This window comes from Rhipicephalus microplus, chromosome 9 (genome assembly GCF_043290135.1).
Source record: "Rhipicephalus microplus isolate Deutch F79 chromosome 9, USDA_Rmic, whole genome shotgun sequence".
In the NCBI taxonomy this organism is placed as follows: domain Eukaryota; kingdom Metazoa; phylum Arthropoda; class Arachnida; order Ixodida; family Ixodidae; genus Rhipicephalus; species Rhipicephalus microplus.
Window position 1 is genome coordinate 50,431,952 of NC_134708.1, and position 20,303 is coordinate 50,452,254.

Here is a 20,303-nt window from a genome sequence, read left to right on the forward strand (position 1 = left end):
GAATATTTGGCTCAGCAATCTCGCTGCTCCCAAAGCATACCACGTTCAAAATTAATTCCTGCAATGAGTAATTTACAATGAAAACAGTCGCTGGAATGTTGCTGTGATGATGACCCTTTTCATTAGTGAAACTGTGCGACATACCCACTTGCTAGTTTAGTGATCTCAAAAAAGACTTGGTTGTAGTTGTACCTTAGCCTCATTGCGCTGAAATGACAATATCACAGTGTAAGCAATTTTCGGCAGGTAAACATGCTTCATAAAGAATGCAGCGAGCTGCGAAACAGTGTGAGGCTAAAAAATATCACAGTCCAACACTATGTGGTAATGCTGCATAAAAAGCGCAGTGAGCTAGAAAACAGTGAGGCAACACAAATATCACAGTGCTAAAAACATTCACAAAAAATGTCAACTATACGCTCTTGGTCTTTGTGTGGATGACTAGACACCTTTAAGATGGTGGGGGGAGGGGGGAGACGCTGCCTCACGAGTAGGTCGAACATAAATTGAGAAACGCATATATCGAACATCAAAAAAGATGAAAGACACGTGAAGAAAAAAACGCTGTACTCCTTGTACAAAGTAAATGCTAACTTAAAGGTAGTATAAACCAATAATGCATGATAAACATTTAAAACATTAAAAACATGATGTAAAACTTAAAATAAACGCATATATCGAACATCAAAATAGATGAAAGACATGTGAAGAAAAAAATGCTGTACTCCTTGTACAAAGTAAATGCTAACTTAAAGGTAGTAATATGTATTAAATGTAAAAAACAATGTATGAAATGGTACGCTGACTGCAACACGTAAACATATAAAAACTAATAAACCAATAATGCATGATAAACATTTAAAACATTAAAAACATGATGCAAAACTTAAAATAAACGCATATATCGAACATCAAAATAGATAACTATGTATCTCTTTCCCGCAGAGGGCCCTCAGCCACGGCCCGTTCCAGTGCTGCTACCATACGCCGCGCCAGAGAAGTTAAGTGCAAGGCTGATCTTCTGATCCCCCGCACCTCCTGCAGTGAATCATCATGGTGGAAATGTTTGCATGAGCTGCTGAAGAACTCTCGACCATCTCGTGGCTCGAAGCTGCTGCTGCGGAGAATTGCAACGTGAACAACAATTTCCCCTCAGTTGAAAATTCATTGGCCTGGTGGCATCCTTTGAAAGTGTGAAGCTTCGTGTACAAGCTATGCCCTCTTCGTTTGGATCAACAAACAATTGCTGGAGCTACTCTTCATTCATCTCCTCAAATGCATCTCTTACAATCAAACAGCCCTTTTCAGGGCTAACCAACCTTTTGCCCGGCAGTTTATCATTGCAGATGTCAGATACCGTGCCCTCAATACAATGCATGTTTCTTATTTACAGCCCAAGTTGGTTTCAGTCATCATAACAGAGCATCAAAAAATGTTCACACCCTTTACGTAAAATTTAAACAAACGGTCTACTCGCATCAAGCAACTTCTCAGTCAGCTCGAGGCTCTGGTCGCACTGGGAAGACACCCGCAACAAGGTGTCGGTGCGCCGTGGCCTCTGTTGACGGCGAGGCCGCACAGGAGGCTGAGGCACTGCAAACATGCAGCATTTTCGTCACCGCATGCTGTGGTAGGCTTTAAGTCTATGGCCATGTTGTGGATAATTGGGCAATTCGAATAACATACGAGAGGTTATTTTCTCAAAACACTTTGATGATCAATAACTTACCCGGTGCAGCGGGGCCGCTTTCCAGGTAACTTGGGGGGGCTTCTGTGGAGTAAAAAATAAAAGTTCACGAACTGGGCGCACATACGTCCTATAATCAATAAAACACTAAGTTCTCAGATGCTTACGTGTGGCTGTGTCACTGTCAGCTGCTGCAGCCGCTTCAGTGGCTTCCACCTCGACCTCCATTGCAGGAGCGGGAACATCCGCCTGCTGGAAAGTGTCGTGGGCATAATCTTTCAGAAAAAGGGTATTCGTTACTCTGGCTATTTTACAACCTTACCTACTAAACATCTGCGGAAACGTTCTGCAGCTATTCAGTGGTCAATGATATCAAGTATTACCATTTTAGTGCATGCACTTGCCCGCAGGCATTTCGTGTCTGTTTGATAAATAAATACGCCTTTTACTGCAAGGGCTGCAAAGCGAGATTTCAGTTGACAAACCTACCTGCTTTTGAATTCTTTTTCCTGCACTATCTTACTGTTCAACAAGGTTCCCCTAAAGGCACCCCTTACAAAATGGGCAAACTCTGTCATGGCACCGCTCAGGAACCCGTGATACTGCGGCGGCAGAGTGCTTACCTGTTGATATTCGAGGGAACCGAAGACGCCACCGAAGCGCGCCAACCCGGTGAGTTGCAACACGCGACCCCGGAAGCCTGGCAGACGACCCCCTCCAGTGCCCCTGGAAATATACACCAATGTCAAAGAACAAATCGCCCGCACATTCAACGGTCACTCACGTTTGTGCCTCTTTGATGGCGGCGGCGTCACGGCGGGCCTCGTGCACCTGCCTGCGCCACCAAGCCTGCCAGTCATCCGCGCTTTTCTGCGCAGGGCCTTCAAGGTTCAGCGCGTCGCTGAGCTCTTGCCACAGCCGCCGCCGGTCGGCGACCGTGACGCCATGCTGCAGCTCAATGGCTTTCGCCGCGAGCTGCGGATGTTCGCTCATAAAGGCGAGCACCAGCGCGCGCTGACCCTCGGAAACGCGGATGAGCCGCTGCTGCTGGTGGCTAGCGGTGCCGTTGCCCTCCGCCATGACTGCGCTCGACCGAGCCAACGACTTCGAAAGTTGCGCCGTTTAGTAGTGGAGTTTTGAAAACAGTAACTGCTTGAAACAAAGTTGTACCTAGCGCCACCACAAATCGTCCTGCTAAATTTAGCGTTGTTTAGAACAATAACAGAAAAAATACGTTTGGATTGTATTGTATTCCTTATTAAACAATTAAAAACTAGTGCCAACACATTTTAATAGTGCGCAATAATAGTCAAACACTTCTGAACATGTTACAAACACTTTTCACTTTGCTATACGGCCCCCAAGTCAACGTCAAAATGATGACGCAAGCCTCCATTTCCCTCATTGGCTGTTCACTTCCTCTCGTCCTCGCGACCGCTGCAGACCGCCCATTTTTTGACGTCACCGACAGACCGCCTCCGTCCGGATTTGGAATTTTTACATAATTGCGCCACTGGTAGGGACATTGCGGAGATGTCATCATGGTGTTTGATGTGTCGACAAGTGCAGTTTTATGGCAATGGCAAGTGTTCCCTGGCGCAGTTGTGTTAGCCGCGCCGAACGTCAAACGCTCACAAATGGACGGCATGTGAAGGACTTCCCCCCGTGTGCATCTACTGGCAAGTCCAAGCTTCGTAGGTGACGTACTGGATGTGTTCTTTTCTTTGTCATAATTCTAAACTGAGTGAGGTACTGTTACTCATTATTTGTTCTGAAAAATGGTGTGTGTGTGCGTGTTGGCGCGCGTAATCTTGAAAGACCGACTCTATACGCACGACGTCGTGGGTCTTGGCAGAAGCGTGTATACGCACGACGCGACTGACGCGCCACGCGGCAGTTGCTGAAACCTTCCGGATCGGACTACCGATGCATGCTTCCGAGTAGTCTGCGCGTGTCTGTTCGGTCGCCGCGCGTGTGACAACTGTTTAGTGGATGTTGCCAAAGTAACGGGCCCTACAGCTGTGAACAGTACGATGTTTTAATGCAAACGAGAGCGTGTGCTGCACCTTGCTCACCTTATCGCTCTGCACGTAATTGCGCATGCAAAGAGCAGCAGTTTTCAATGGGGTAGACCACTATACTCGCGGACAACTTTTTCTTGGCATTGAAGCGAAGGCTGCAGAGTCAAATCGCGCGTATCCTATCGTAAATAATGTAGTCCCGCAAATGCCACCGTATTTCTAGGTAAGTTATCAGAACAACTCTTTTATTTTCTACATGTAGCCCTCTTTGAGACAGGGCGCAGCACACACTAGTGAGATGTACAGACTCCCAAATCTATAACTATCCAAATCTCGTGCGCGAGCGCCGACCTTTTTGTGCGTCAACGCCATACGACGGAGCCATGTTCCAAATAGGGCGAGAGAAAACTTAAAAAAAAAAAAAAGCGTTTGCGTCGCCAGATAACAAATGAACGATCCACATTTGTCAGCTTATCTCATGCGCGGGGGCGTGTGACGTATCTGCGGATTTCATTTTCTCGGTTGCTTGCTAATCTTCGGAATATTAAGATACGAGCCAGACGCGCTGCCTGTTCTTCTGAACTAAGTTAATGCAGGGTGACGTTCTCACGAAGGAACAGCCGAGCAGACGATAGGCCCATGTGCGCGCGTCATGGGACTGCGCTTACTCTCGCCGTTTGCAACTTGGCTCCGTCGTACGGCGCTAACGCACAAAGTCGGCGTTCGCGCACGATAGTTAAAAAGATTTGGGCGGCTGTACATGTGCAGAAGCTCCGCCCCCGTAGCTTTCCCTTCATTGCCATGAAAAGTTGCCCTCGTTGGAAGAAACCAGCTTGCAGTGGAAATGGAGGTCTTTGACAACGCTAATAGGGTGAACACCCTATTATTGTTCAGCAGTGCCTTCAGTTCATATACATCTGGCCATCCTGTTTGAGCATGTGTTGGCAGCAAGCACTCCGAGCTTCAGAAAAAGTCAGCTAGCCGCGCTGTTCACACGCTGGCTGTCCTCAACGTCGAAACAGTTTCATGTTGGAGCATATTACAGTTACATGTATTTCAACTTACACTTGTATCAGTTACTCTATTTCCCTGTTTCATAGATGACAAGATATAAAAGTTTAGAAATAATTTACTGTAGTAAATTTCTCATCCTGCTGTGTCAAATTACCCCCCCCCTTCCCTTTTTCTCAGGGTCTCCCTATTTAAACTTTCACGCTGCACAAAAAAAGTAACCTAACGCTGATGTGCTTCCTGGGTGAGAACTGAAATAGACAGGACGCAACATGCGTCAAACACTTCAGTCACCTTGGTCTCTCGCGATTCCCTCATCTCATGCGCGGGGGCGTATGAGATATACTAAGCTCTCCTGAACTTTTGCAACAGAGCGGACGGACCCGTAGCAGTACTGCAGTTTCGAGCTGACAAGGCACTGCACTACCGAAGACTGCCTACCGTCTATTCAGCAGCAAAACAAAACAGCATAAGTGCAAAAAGAAAAAAAAGCATGCGTTTATTGCTCCAGGAAGTATCTATGTGTGGCTGCAACACTTCATACAGAACCAGTGACGCTTTAGGTCCTCCTTCTTCACTGAAGCACACGGCCTGTAATATAATGGAGAAAAGCATGTAAGAACATAAATTATGACCTTATGCCATCCTATACTTACCAGTGAAACCATTCCAAGCACTGATCACACAAAACCATTTTTATTTCGCCATCATCCTTTTTCTTGCATTGTGCACAGCTCCATATGTCTCCTTTTTTTTTCACAGCAACTGCAGACAAGGAACAGTTGCTCATGCATGGCAGTCACAAAACAATGATAAACGACCAGAAAGAGATAGGTTCTTACGGGATGATGAGAGCAACAGCCATGCCTCTGCGGTGAAGTATTTCTTCAGCTTTGGCAATGATACCCGGTGGTCTAGGAGGGCGCTCGCCAACTCCTCGGGGCGCACTTCAATATCACTCTCATCGAGAATTCCCCCTTCATTCAAAACACGTGCTGCAGCCTCCTGGCCAGCAATGCCAGTTAGGATCACTGAAAAAAATATCCAGCACATAATGCACAAGCATGACAAGCCATGCCAATAAAGAACATTTCCTCAGATTAACCTTTCTTGAGGGACGTAGCTAGTGCATGTTTAAAAGTTCTTAAAAATTATGCATCTGACAAAAAATTATCACTAGAAACGTTTTCTGTTCCATTCCAAGCAAGTAATGATTGCACACTTCCAGAACGCTTGCAAAAGGCATATTTCCTTACACTTTTCTTGAGACCTCGGAGATAAATCCTTGAAAGGCACAGGACCTTCTCCTTGTTTCTTCCTCTTCATTGTTCTTTGGCGAATGCGCTTGGCAGGACGTCCTCTGCTTTTCACCACTGGAAGCTTTATTGGACAGCTTTTCCCTGTTTCCTCAGCTTTCTCCTGCACGTTTTTTACTACAACGGGTTGACCAGGATTGTCGGGTTCTTCAGCTTTCTCCTGCATGTTTTCCAGCTCAATGGCTTGACCCGAATTTTCAGCTTCCTCAGGTTTCTTCTGCATGTTTTCCACTTCAACGGCTTGACTATGAGGATTTTCAGCTGCTTGTGTGTCACACTCACTGTTACTGCTGGTGGCTAAATTTATAGAGCAGTCCCTTTTGTTCTCTTCACCTCCTTTGAGCCAAGTGCTATTCAAATCCTCCAAGAACCCGAGTCGTTGTGCAAAGATACCAGGTTGACAATCGGCCAACGTGTCAGCAAGTGACTTGAGTGTCCGCATAGCAAAATTGTATCGCTGATTACGGTTCATTTTTTCAAAATTTGGGCCAGGCATCGAAAGTATTCGGAGTTGGTCTGTGGGGGTGCTGTTCTCAGCAGCGGCTTGCTGATTTGGCAAGAATGCGGCCTGGTACCGTTTGAACCAGCGGCTTCGTACTGCTTTGTCCAAGTCAGGCTCAATGTCGTATTTGACGTACACGGCCAACAAGTGCCGGCAAGGCAACCCCATTTTGGAAGAGAAGGTGCAGCTGCACGAGTGACTTTCAATGGAAATATCATGCCACCTTTCTCCATTTGAAAATGTAACATGGTACAATTTTTCTTTTGTTTTCTTCACTTCAATATCATTTTCTGCAAGTTTGCTGAACTGCTTTCTAATTACTCCACAAGCAAACGGGGTCAGCACTTTAGCACATGCCTCTTCAATTTTATTATTGCTAGAATGGTTGTAGAAGATGCATGTCTTCAGCAATGTTGCTGAGTGGGCCGACTTTCTTTCAATACTGCTTGATAAATCTAGCAGTTTCCTTACAGCATCATGAAGCTTTGTTGATGATGACAATGCCGTTTTTATGAAACCATTGTGCGCTTCAACTCTGTTAGTTGTGTTGGCTCCACAAGTGAACTCTTGGTCGCAGATGTGGCGAACCCACATGTTCTTAATTGAGAGCCAATTCTTCTCGAGGTACTCTATTGAGTCTTTGCTTGCAAACCTTGTGAACTCAGACTGTGCATCTTCAAATTTGCTTGAATTAGGGGCGTGCAGCATTTCATTGAATGTGGTCACCATTTTGTCACGTTCTTCAGCGGAACGTGCTAAGTGGCTAGCTGCTGTTCTGAACGCTTTCATCACATGAAACTGGCACAACTGTATTGATGGAGCAGATGGGAAAGCGCTACGAATTGCACTAATTTCGGTGAAGTCCTTGTCCACGACTATGACGCCAGTATTTTCAGAACAAGGGTTTTCCTTCACGAAGAGGTTGAGCATTTCAGTGACGTGGTGACACTGCTCAGGAGCAACAAAAGCATAAGCAATTACTTGGCTTTCTCCACACCCATCTTGCACGACAAATACAAAAAGTGGCATCTTTAACTTGTTTGTCCTATATGTTGCATCAAGCAACACCACCTCTGGGAAGGACTTATATGCTTGCTGCATGTGTGGCGTTTGAATAAACAAAATTTGCAGCTCCTCATTTTCATCTGTGATAGGAATTATCTTTGCCCGATGCTGCTGACGACACTTCTCTATCTCCTGAAGAAGTTGTTCAGCTTCGTCTCGGCCGTGACAATTTCGCTTGACATTGTGCAGATCCTGCGTTGTTACCACCTTTCCTGTTGGTAAAAGCCAGGAAAGAAAGACATGCATGAATAGCATGCACTGACAAAACAGGAAAAAATATTCGGAAGTCATAATTGAGCACTCTGAGAAAAATAAGACGGGAAGTGCGAAAATTAAGGCAATCAATGCGTCGCAAAAAGAGGGAAAAAACACATGTCCTTACCCGTCTTTTCTGCTAGCTTCCCAGCTATGACATTGGGCAACACATTGAGGTCAAGCAAAGGAAGGACATATTCCTTTTCATGGTGCGTAAGCCGGCGGTTTTCCGGATACAGCTGGAAAATTTCCTTGTTCACTTCGTGGTTGTGGTTGCAGTCAATCTTTGTTATCTCTAACTGCTTGCTGGTCCGACGTGCTGCGATGACAACGGTCGCGGGACACCCTTGCTTCATGGTCCTGCGCACATTTTTTTTTTCTATTCGTAACTACTGGAAACGTAACCCAAGAGGTTAGCTCATTGTTAAAGTGTACAAGTTAAGAAAGGATAGATGGATTGCAGCTCACCTTTGCTGAGGTCGTACACCAGTAGCAGTGCACCTCCGTTCCCCGGCGTGTTTACACACATACGTCGCGTTTGCGTACTTGAGCTTCTTTTGCAGACGTTCAAGTCCGACACTTAGCCGCGAATTGACGACGTCCACTGTCTTTGTCGCTTTTGCTACGAAAAGGGTATTGTTTTGGAGCTGGTATTCCCTAAAGGCGCGATCAAAATCGCTAAAACAACTAAACCGTGCCCCAACTTCGAATCCCATGCCGTTCACCACACTGCGGCCACTAGAACAACAAAGCGAGGCGCCTGTGCACGGCCGCTCGATGAAAGCATGAATACGCACGTGGACGTGCACTGAGCAGCGAGAGTAGCGAGGGCGCTTTCCGTTTTCTGAAGTTGCCGCGTGGCGTGTCGTGGCGCCTCAGTCGCGTCGTGCGTATAGAGTCTTGAAAATGCGTTCTGCTGCTGAAATGTAGCAAAGTGTGTAATATGAAAGCTTTGTTACAGCACTAACGTATCAGATCAACTTCTAAATGGAGGAGTATTATTTGGATAGTCACTGTAGGGCCAAAAATGAGCACATAGGACACGCTCACAGTGCATGTGACCGTGTGCCGCTAGATTAGCATTTAACGTTGGCACTCTTGTCGACTTTATTTCAGTATCGAGTTACGGTCACGTTCTTCTGTGTTTGTGAACCCGGTGGAACACCTCAGCCCTTTAATTGTGCGCCCGTAGTTTTTTTTTTTGTTTTGTTTTTGCCGCTTTCCTTTCGAGCGTTGCGACCAGTATTCAAGTGCAGTGCCGCTGTGACTCATTGCCACTCTTGCAAAGGCTAATTATAGCGCGAGTAACTTAATTCGTTTATGTACCGCAGGTGTGTGTTAGTAACTGGTATAACACAATGCACCCAACATCGGCATGTACTTGCAGTCATTTCAACATCTCCATCAGTGCCATATTAAATAAGTGATTTCTGTCAAGGCTTTTTTATGGCTTTTAATTTCCTAGCATTGCTATTACCTACAGTGACTGTGCAACCTGGACATGCCCCTTGCTGATTGATGGAAGATCATTGTATTAAAGTATTAGTTAATACAAAAGCACGTTTGCACTTTTACAAGTGTGTTGTTTCTTCTCTGCTAGGCTAATGTCGCCTATGCAGCTCATTTTAATCGTGAAATGGTTTTGACAAGCATTTAAAAAGTCATTGCAAGGTTCGTATGAGCTGTTCAGATTAGGAGCCGCGCCTAACATGTGTAGATTGCTATAAGGCGTAAAACATACACTTTGACCGATTGCACTGTGCTGCGGAAGTGAATTTTCAACTGGCCAGGTTTTCTCTTTTTTTTTGTTTACTCCAAGGACGTGCCATTCGGAATTCAACATGTGCAACCAATGTGGTTGTCTTCTTTAACTGCCACATACCTGGTGGCATGCAGAAATCAAGGAAATTATGAAGCATGCCTACTGCAATCCGGGGCGCGTTTGCCGAGGATTGCAGAAAATGGAGGTTAGTCCTGATTGATCCCTTGGGCAGGAAGTTAAAAAAAATGCTAGGTTTTAGAGCAGTGTGCCATAATCAGCCAAATATAACACTAGCAAGCAGTGTAGTTTACTGTAAGCAATTTTTGATGTGCAAATGTATGCTAAGGATGACATTGTGTAGATTTAATCACTGATTTTGTTCTTGCTTTAGCTGTGATCTCTGTGCTTTTGCATGCTGACCCGCAGGTCGCGGGATGGAATCCCGACAGGGGCGGCTGCATTTTCGATGAAAGCGAAAATGCTGTTGGCCCATGTGCTCAGATTTTGGGGCACGTTAAAGAACCGCAGGTGGCCGAAATTTTCGGAGCCCTCTACTGCGGCATCTCTCATAATCCTATGGTGTTTTGGGGCTATAAACTCCACATATCAGATCAAACCTGCACTGTTGGAGGAAATTGCACTTGTGAAACATTACCAGAAGTGCATTGCACCTGCTCACTCTGTTACAATGAAGCTACATTCATTACGAAGTTAAGGTTCTGGCAGTGATGTGACCACGTTTATGGACTGCTGCTTTGGACGGGTTATCTTGAGATGAGAGGAATGGGGTATTCGTATTTTGTTCTCTTGTACAACTGAAAATGGGGGTACAAGAATGGAGTTCTTGCGGTGTGTGACGTTTATACCTGAGGATCATGAATTTGTGCCTCTCTTTACGAAAAATTTGAGGAAGCTGTATATTTGACGATGCATACTATTAATATGCATACTCAATGTACACATTTAAAAGACAGCGTGTTTTTTTTTTATAGAATATGCAGATCATCAGTAAACATCCTATGGTTGCAAGGCACCTGTAACTTTCACTTACGAATTGCATGCGAGGTGGAAATACTTTTCTGTGGTTAAAATGACTGTTGTGACTAAGAAAAACTCATTTAATATGAGTTTAATTATTTACTCGAGGGCAGGTGTTTATAATGCAAAGCTATAGGGCGTGCCAATTTACGCCATGCCTATTTTTTTTAGAAGTCGCAAAAGTTGCATGTAGTTCAAGGTATTCATTATCGAAATTTAACCTTAAAGTTAAAACTGAGACACACGGGGGCGGGGGGGGCTGACTGTTCTGCCGTGCCTGACCAGAATGACGCTGTGCAATGGAATGGCGAAGTTCGGTTGAAGGCAAGTGGGTCCACAAGCTTTCGGGAAAAGTTGCAATTCACGTCACCTGTGCCTCTGTATCGCCTTACTTTGATGCTTCGCAGTTTCTTTCAAACTGTGCCGACAAAAAAAATATATGTGTAAATGAAAAACATGCAACATCAATATTTTTTTTTGGCTGGGCAGCATAAAACTCAAAAACAGTGAGTGCAGCATTCCATGCAGACAGGTGACATAGCTTTTGTGCATCCTAAAGAACCCCTGATGCCAAATTTGGAAACTCGAGATGCTTGTGTCGTTTGATATTTTTTCATTCAGGGGCCACTTCTGATTGATTATTAGTGATGAACATTGCCTATAAGATAATTTTTAATTTGGTTTTAAAGTAAAAGTGCGTGCTCATCAGAGTATTCAGGTGAAATCGACATTTTTTGCGGTTTCAGGTAGACAAGGGCCCACTTGTGAAGGTTGTCTTGGCTGCTTATGCCAGGAATGCTTTCTTTTTGCTGAGGTGGACATGCTCAAAGCACCTACATCGTTTTATTCTTCACTGCGTGGGGGTCGCCCTGTTTGAAAATAGCGCGCCACTTAAAACGTCACTGAAGCCTGAGCGCACATAGTCTTGGACGTTGCCCTGCTAGGATGGGCTAGTTTCTTATGGTATTTAGGTGGATGTCACGAATTGATGCAAAATCGTTCTGAAATAACGATGCTAGCAATATTCATACAGTGCACCAAAGCATTTAAAATTCAATTTCACCACCACCAGATGCCAAGGCTACTAATTACTGTAAAAAAGTCGCAAACGAAACCTTCGCTGTAAGGGGTCCTTTTAGTAGTTAAAAAACAAACACCACCCATCGCAGGCGAACAATAAACTGCGTTCTTGTGTACTATTTCAGAATTGTCGCAGATTTTTCTGACCAGATTCTGGCACATTCAAGTTTCGACGTTTCACCCATGTGCTCAGATTTGGGTGCACGTTAAAGAACCCCAGGTGGTCGGAATTTCCGAAGCCCTCCCCTACGGTGTCTCTCATAATCATGTAATTTTTGGACGTTAAACCCACATATCAGTCAATCAATAAATCAAATTTTGTCACTTCTCCTCACGAGCCATTTCGGTGTTCTGCCTCTCTTTTTTGTGTACCGGACATGATCAGTTTCAATTTCGTCATTGAAATTCGATTATGAAAATCTCAAACTATGTGCCATTTTTGTAACTTCTAATAATGGTTATGCCGAAAACTATCGTGCACTACAATTTCTGAATATAAACAACTAATCTCAAGTCAATCATTAAAATGTTGATAAGAACTTTTGTTAATTAGTTGTATAAATATTTCAGCTGTGGAAAAGTATGTCTGCTTTGGCAGAGCGGTGTTGTAACTAGTTAATGTAAACACCAGTGCACATTGTGTGCTCATGTTATGAAAACATTAAAATGAGTCTTGTCGAAAAATTTTGAAGTTTTTCGGCCTTTGTGAACGGGACGAAAATATTTCGACGCATTCCAAGCAAGGGTGTGCCATCAAGACGGGTTGATTTCTTGTCGGCAAAACCTGAACTAGGGGTTCGGGACTGGTTAACGCAAAGAGAACGCACGAGCCAAGAGAGGCCATTGTGAGCTCGACTCAAGAAAGGCCATTGTGTTTGCTGCGAGCAAGGCTTTCGAGGCAGACAAGGAGGCAGCTGGGCCATTTTCGAGGTCACCGAGGATCTGGAAATCTCGGAACCAGCGCGGTATTTGCAGTTCAGGCTGAAAGCTAAAGCCAAACTTGTTGTGGCTGCATCTTGTGAGAAGAAGCGGAGCCCCGGATATGCACACCTAAGCCACAGCTTCTAGCAAACAACCAGGAATGGAATCTGGGGTTGAAGGAAAGGAAAGGGCACTATCTGCTGTAGCCCTTGCGGGAGCCCGCCTCGACGACGAAAGATTAGTCGACCACTCCTCCTTCCCCCTTTCTCTATAAGATCGGCTGATTGGGGTGGCATATTTTGACGATATGCTGGCACACCACTACATTGTCCTACCGAAACAGTCAGGCAAGTTTGACACGTGTACTGGCAGCCGGTTTTTTGAACCTCACCCAACTGCCAGAAGCATCTTGGAAACCAATATTATTGGACGTGCGCGAAACTTGGTGACGTGTGTGAAAACGTTGGTGCAGTGCGTTTGTGACCATACTTGGGCATCGTGTAGACTGTGTGACCATACTTGGGCATCGTGTAGACTGTGCCCTCTCCGCATGCATTTTGTGGTGTCTTTCCTCTCTTTCGTGGGTGAAGCACCTAGGCCATGGAGCGCCCTATTGGCGGAAGCTGTGGACAATGCGCCCAGGGTTGGCAACGAGGTGCTATATAAGCGGAAGACTTTTTTTTTTTTTTTTTTTCTGTGATCACGTCAAACTGTCTGACTTTGAGTTGCGTAGTTCTCACTGGCCCTCTTCGGATAGATCGGCAGTTCAACTTCACCGTCTCAGCTACTTCGCTCTTAATCATTTTCTTGACCAACACCTTGCATAATGGGGACTTGACTGATCAGGTGAGTCTGTTCCACCTGCCATCGTCCCCAAGTGCACAGAGTGAAATCAGCTACGACACTTTTCGATGAGTCAAGAATAAGGATGCGAATACGGAATTTATGATGGTGCTCCGCTCTGGCTTTAGCTTCACTCCTTTATCAAAGCAGTCATTGAAGGCTAGTATGCCTTGAGTGGATGACAAAATATGAAACATGACTTGGAGCGCCCTGCTGTGGTGGTCTAGTGGCCAAGGCACTCAGCTGCTGACCCGCAGGTCGCGGGATCGAATCCCGGCTGCGGCGGCTGCATTTTCGATGAAGGCGTAAATGCTGTAGGCTCATGTGCTCAGATTTGGGTGCACGTAAAGAACTCCTGGTGGTCTAAATTTCTGGACCCCTCCACTACGGCGTCTCTCATAATCATATATTGGTTTTGGGATGTTAAACCCCACATACCAATAAATCAACATGACTTGGAGCTCAGAAGTCAGAAAGTCTTCTTTTGCAACTTCTTTAATGTGGCGCATAATAGTTGGCCCAATAGACTGTGGCATTCTCGGGTAACATCTCAGCTTGACGTCACCCCATGCATCACTTTACGACTGGGCCATATTGCTCCAACAAACTTTTCATCCGTTGCCTCTTTGCCAGTTTTCGTGGATGTGTCAGCACGGCATCACGGTTATTTCGGAATAGCTGTTTCTGATCTTCCTTCGAAGTGATTACGTGTCTGCCATTTCGCTTGTCAGTTGTTCCCTGGAAGTTCGCAATCCACTCATGGAAGTGTGGTTCACCAGGATCCGCGATGGCTGCTGCTTCAAGCTGCTGGAGTTATTGAGGAATATGAGAGACTTTGTCGTTGACGCTGATCAGTTCCACTTACAAAACACAGAGCATGATGTTAGTGTCATAGTCAAGTGAGCTACTTTGACGACTGGGCCCTTGCAGTGTCCATCCAAACACTGTGTTGATTGCAACCAATCCTGGGATTCCTGTACTATTTATGACTGCTCCTGCAGTAACTTTCTACAGATGGTCAGCTTCAGTCAACTAGCTGAGGTCATTTTTCGTCTCTACATCAAGCTTCTCATCAACAATGACTTTCCCTTTGCTTCGGTATGCGTCGCCTGTCGGGGAAAGAATGTCGTCACAGATAACCAGTACGACAATGGCCCAAATTATGTGGATTTGAGAATGGTGTTGGCTCTGCAGGGGGACTTCAACAATTTTTCGTTTTTCTGCAGAACTTGGGAAAATGCTGCCAAACGTGTTAAATAAAAGTAGTTTTTTTTTTCCAGCAGCTTAGGTTGTATTTTTCCAGCTAGATCTTCTGTGATGTATGACCACTGGCTTTCTTTATGGGGAATCCCTCTGACATATCCAGATTTGTTACTGTTGACGACAAAGGCACAAAAGGTCTGCAGGTGCGCTCCTGTTTCAGTCTTTGCACAACCACTTAAGAAATTCTTGCCACATAGCATCACTGAGTGTGACATCTCTGTTGTGCTACCTGAAGCCTCTGCTGGTGACGAACTTTCCTATGTAGCCAATTTTCTTACATAGTTAGGGTGACAGATACTCTATACGTGCCTTCCGTGAGATGCTGAGCACGAAAGTTTCACGTTTCAAGACCGTGCCAGGTGACCTCTTAACGTGTAGCAGTGGCTGTCTTCAGCTAGCTTCTCTTTCCTTGAAATGATAAAGAGGCTGGTGGCACATGCGTGTGCGCCATGTTCTTCGCATTTGCAGAAAAGTCACGCACTCTACCTGCTCGATACGCTGTGTAGTACCGAAGCGATGTTGGTTCTGTTGTATTGAGCTCTCATATGACTGAGAGTGCGGTCTTTGACAGGTCGTTGTGTGAATAGCTCACTCTGCCTCAGCTTTCTATTTTGATATGTATGAACAAGAGCAGTTCTTTTAGTTCCGTTTATGAGGTTGCAGCTGTTATTGCCGTGTCCGAGGTGTTCCTACAAGACTCATGTTGTCCAAGTCTCGCTGCACTTTACTCTGATGTACGCTAGAATGATCTCGTTTAGCAAAACGTGTCATAGAATGTCAATCAAAATTGCCGAGGAAGTTATCGTTTGTACGTTTAGGGCAGTGAGACATCGTACCTTGAGCTGCACAGAGTCGTAAAGTTGCCTGAGGCCTCGGACGTCTTTTCCTGACTTGACATGCAAAAGATTGTATAGTGCTGACAGGTGATGTTGCACAATTCTGTTGCGATCGCCGTACCGCTCTTTCAGTAGCTCTGTGGCGTCGGTGTAACACAATTCAGAAGTCGGAGACCCAGAGATGGCAGCTGCTACTTTATCTGCAAGGTAATGCTGCAGGTAGAAAAATTTTGTTAAGTTTAACAGTTCGCTCGAACTGCTTCCAGAAAGCTGACCACTCGTGAATATTACCTCTAAATGTGGAAAAGTCAAGGTTCAGCAGTCTTGGGTCAAGTCTGGTGGGAGCGTCAGGAGGGGATGGGGTTGTGTTTTGAGGAGCAGCACCTGCTGTGTAGTCCCCCATGTCCAAACCGTCTATCTTGCAGCGAGTCTCAGCGAGCATGCTGATAGCTTGTTCATTATACTCGGCCGCCGCTACATATTCTGCTTCAAGTTCCTCGTCAGCTAGGCACTCTTCGAGCGCCTCATTGATATTTAAGAGCTTGTGCTTCCTCGCTGAAAAATGCTAATGAATGCCTGTGAGCTTGGGCTTGTCCGTGGTAGGACCGTGGTAGAACCTTGCTTCATATAGAAGCTTCGTGTTCTAGGCTTGTCGAGTGGAGCGCTTAGACTTGATGCGATCCATCAGATCCGGTGTTGAAATCGATGAGGTTTGGGTCCACGCCTTTCAGGAACAATTCGTTGCAGTCCTCACCGCCCGCAGAAGGACGCGGTCGAGTAGGTTTTTTTGAGTCGTGCAATGGAGACCTGTCTGCACGAGGGGCTTCGGCACCGCACTGTAAAGGAAAACTATCGATCGGCGAAGAAACCAGACCGAACAACGATCATAGTTTCAACTTCCTCCTCTTTTGCAGTGCTTGCATGCACACGTTTGTTACTATATCTTTTTCTTTAGTATCATACTCATATGGACATGTTTTAGAATTACTGAAAAAAAAAGTTACACGTTTTAGATTAGTTTTGGAACCTATAGAAAGATTTTTCCTCTTTTTCTTAACATGGCAAAAAACTTGGATGGCCTTCTTGGCCAAATTGCTGTGTTAATGAATTCTGTGGTTTTTAACGCAGCCACGGTGAATCCCCATTTACTTTTACAGTTGACAGACGTTTTCATTGTTTAACTCTTTTATGAACTTCCAGAGGGAACTTTCAGCTATTGACGTAAAAGAACGTAAGCTTCCAATTCAAATATCCGCTATTGTATTTCCAACATCACATTTACATTTAAATTTTCAATGCACCAGCTACCTTAGCAATGCAGTGTATTTATTAGCACTAGGTATGCCTACTTTTTCTTCTGAAGTTTTATACAGTTGTGCAAGCAATGTTAGTTCTTTTCCATGAGCAAATGTTGATTTGTGAAAGCTATTTTGACACAACAGAAATAAGAAACAGCATTTAGAATAGGTTGCTTGTGTGTATTCTGACACTTTCATTTAATGGCAGTTTTTAGCTTGCATGAAACCTCCTTCCTGGACTAATCCGCTCGTGTGCCGCCGGTGGCTTTGAGGAACCACACAATTTGAGAAACCACACTCTTGAGGAAACCACACATTTTCATATGTTCCTGTGTCTCCTTCAGCGGTGAGGACTACGCTTGCTTACGTAATTTATTTATGCTAATTGTGTCAAGGCGTGGCCAAAGGAGAACAGAATACATTGTTTCTTGGATTAATGGAACCTTCTGCTTAGTCAATATGACTTAACCTCAGTCTGATGGGTATTACCGTAGCCGGTCACTTTTGTGAAGGCACGAATGTGTCATTTAATATGCCGCATTTCTAAAACAACGCCAAGAGAGCTACTTTTCTATTCTCGAAATTAATGCAATGAAAAACTAATTGCACATACATCAGGAGCATATAATTTCATTCCTTTTATGTGAAAATGAAACATGACTGGCTAGAAAATGATGAATTGTTTAATATATACAAATTATAATTCCTAGCTGAAGCTTGCACAAAACAATATATTACTTCATTTTCTTTCGTGGAATATAATTTGAGTGCCTTGGATTTGTGGTATGTGAATTTGACACATTTGTGCATCATCATTCGACTCTAAAGGAATATATGAACAATATTATTCGGACAAATTTTTTTCATCATAGGATTTTTATTGGGCTTTAGGTATGTGGGTGCCTTGTTTCTATTTACTGACTATTAGTTATTACTGGGACTGGCTTGTTAACTTGGGCTCTAACTGCATCTCCACTCATGATGAAACTATAGGTTTTTCTTAAGGTTGTGTCAAACGAAGAAATGAGTCCTCAGTATTTTCTTCCCTCATTCAGTGTTGCATATTAGTTGTCACAACACTTCGTAGTGGCACTATGATTTTACAATGCCTTGTGTGAATAAGGATTTTGAAATAAGTGTACAATGGCAAGGTTGTGTTACTTTATAATAGATTTCACCTTCTAAAATACCTGTAAATATGTCAGTGAGTTCTTGAAAATCAGCCATATCTCAAGTAATAGGAATAAACTTCAATTATTTTTTGTATGTGAGCACTTAAATTTACATCACTCATATCATTCTTGTATATTTTCACGAGGTCGTGATGTGGCTGAAGGCAAGAGACTGAATGGTCAGATCAAACTGTTTATTTGAGCGAACCTGTGTCCGGCAAACGGAAAGTCAGGTTATAGTAGCACACTTGCACAGATAGCGGAAAATGCAGCGTCGGCCGTGGATCAACCGACAAGCGGCGAAGCTTGTCGGCATTTATACCCTTGTCACCAAATATTCTGGCGTCATTGCTAGTGGCAATGTAGGTTTCCGAATAATCTGTGACGTTTACAAACTGGGCGTAATCTTAACAAAATGATCTATAATGCCTCGAAGCTTCTCGAACATTGTAGGCGCGGTTTGCACTGAATGTAGTGTAACGGGGTGATAACAAAACTTGAGGAAAGGAACGTGGCATTGCCTCCCTCTGAAAAAGGCATCATCCCGATGCTTTAACAAAAGATGAAGGTTCAATAATAAGGCAATAGACAATAAGTACAGCAACAACAACAAAATGCAGTCCTCAGATTCACGCATGAAATGGCTTGAGGCGCACGACATAGACGACTTCAGGTCGAGCACGGCGCCGTTGAGAGTTCTTAATGCCGTCGGGAACAACTACGTAGTCGAGTGGGCCGAGACATTGAACTAGTTTGTTCGATCTGAAGTACTGTCACAGAAGTTTTTCACTGAGCCCACATCGGCGTATCGGCGTCCATACCCAGACTCTGTCCCCGGTCTGGTACTCAACAAAGCTTTGTCGCAGATTGAAACGGCGGCTGTCGGTTGACTGCTGATTCTTGATGCGCAGGTGGGCTAGTTGACGAGCTTCTTCCTCACGCTGAACATAACGGTGACACCGAGGTTCTCTTCGTCGGAAATGTTTGGAAGCATAGTGTTGAGCGTTGTTGCCAGCTGCTTCCATAGACCAACTTGTGCGGTGTCATCTGCGTCGTTTCTTGGACGGCCGTATTGTATGTGTAGGTCACGTACGGAAGGATTTCATCCCACGCCTTGCGCTCGACGTCGACGTACATAGCCAGCATATCAGCGATGGTCTTATTAAGATGCTCGGTGAGGCCCTTGGTCTGTGAATGGTAGGTGGTGGTGCGGCGGTGATTTGTCTGGCTGTATGTCAGGATCGCCTGAGTTAGGTCCGCCGTAAAGGCTGTACCACTATCAGTAATGACAATCTGTGGAGCTCCGTGACGCAGAACAATGTTCTCCACGAAGAAGCTTGCTATCTCAAAGGCACTGTCCTTGGGGAGGGCCTTTGTTTCGGTGTAGCGTGCGAGGTAGTCGGTAGCTACGACGATTTATTTTTTCTATGAATTCAACGTCAGCAATGGCCCCAGTAATCCATGCCTATTTGCTGGAACGGCCGGCGAGATGGTTCTATGGGCTGGAGAAGTCCGGCTGGCCTAGTCCGCGGTGTCGTTCATTGTTGACAATCGCGGCAGGCCCTGATATAGCGAGCGACGTCGGTGGAAAGTCGTGGCAGTAGTACTTTTATTGTATTCTTGCGAGCGTACGGGAAACACCGAGGTGTCTAGTTGTTGAGTCGTCATGTGGGGCCTCGAGTACTTATGGTGTCACTGCTGAAGGAATCACGAGAAGGTGGTCGGCTCGAAGGGGCGAGAAGTTCTTCTTTGAAAGAACTCCGTTTCGCAAGAAGAACAACTCCAGTCCTCTCTTGAAAACATTCGGAACACTCATCCTTGAGGTATTGCACAAGGCTTCTGAGTTCTGAGTCAGCTCGCTGTTGATCGGCAAAGTCATCGGCAGTTATTGTTCCTAAGAAGCTGTCCTCATCCAGGCTGTCGGGTAGCGGCGGTTCGACGGGGGCACGAGGCAAGCAGCCGGCGTTGGAGTGTGTTCTTTCAGACTTGTAAAATATGGTTGCGTCGTATACTTAAAGTCTAAGGCTCCATCGTGCGAGGCGACCTGAAGGGTCTTTCAAGTTAGCTAGCCAACACAAGGCGTGATCGCTCACAGCTTTGAAAGGCCTGCCATAAAGGCCGTCGGGCAGCGGTGGTTCGACAGGGCATGAGACAAGCAGCCGGCGTCGGAGTGTTTTCTTACTAAAGGAACTCCTTTTCTGTTGTGGAATTGTTGGCCTCGGCCTTGGATGGC

The 20,303-nt window shown here is 45.1% G+C and overlaps 3 protein-coding genes across 7 annotated transcripts in view; 1 reads left to right on the forward strand and 2 right to left on the reverse strand.

Annotated features, from left to right (window-relative positions):
• Positions 1–1,456: 1,456 nt before the first annotated feature.
• On the reverse strand, positions 1,457–3,181 carry LOC142771776 (uncharacterized). Its single transcript, XM_075873637.1, has 5 exons — positions 2,472–3,181; positions 2,311–2,413; positions 1,855–1,939; positions 1,730–1,771; positions 1,457–1,593 (listed from the first exon to the last, which is right to left on the reverse strand). The coding sequence occupies exons 1-5, from the start codon at positions 2,765–2,767 to the stop codon at positions 1,457–1,459; spliced, it is 663 nt and encodes a 220-aa protein (XP_075729752.1). The 5' UTR covers positions 2,768–3,181.
• Positions 3,084–20,303, forward strand: part of LOC119163817 (uncharacterized) — a 65,411-nt gene continuing 48,191 nt past the window's right edge. For 2 of the 5 annotated variants that reach the window (XR_012886145.1, XM_075873636.1), the window contains exon 1: positions 3,084–3,381. Coding sequence is in view for 2 of the 5 variants with exons in the window: in XM_075873636.1 (XP_075729751.1) it covers positions 3,261–3,381 (121 nt within the window). In the remaining 3 variants the exon portion in view is untranslated. The remainder of the gene's footprint in view (positions 3,382–20,303) is intronic. The other 3 variants (XR_012886143.1, XM_075873635.1, XR_012886144.1) reach the window with 2 other exon arrangements.
• LOC119182058 (zinc finger SWIM domain-containing protein 3-like) lies at positions 5,118–8,740 on the reverse strand. The gene is made up of 4 exons (XM_075873630.1): positions 5,976–8,740; positions 5,562–5,750; positions 5,376–5,484; positions 5,118–5,310 (listed from the first exon to the last, which is right to left on the reverse strand). Exons 1-4 carry the CDS (start codon positions 7,891–7,893, stop codon positions 5,238–5,240), a joined length of 2,289 nt encoding a protein of 762 aa, XP_075729745.1. The 5' UTR covers positions 7,894–8,740; the 3' UTR covers positions 5,118–5,237.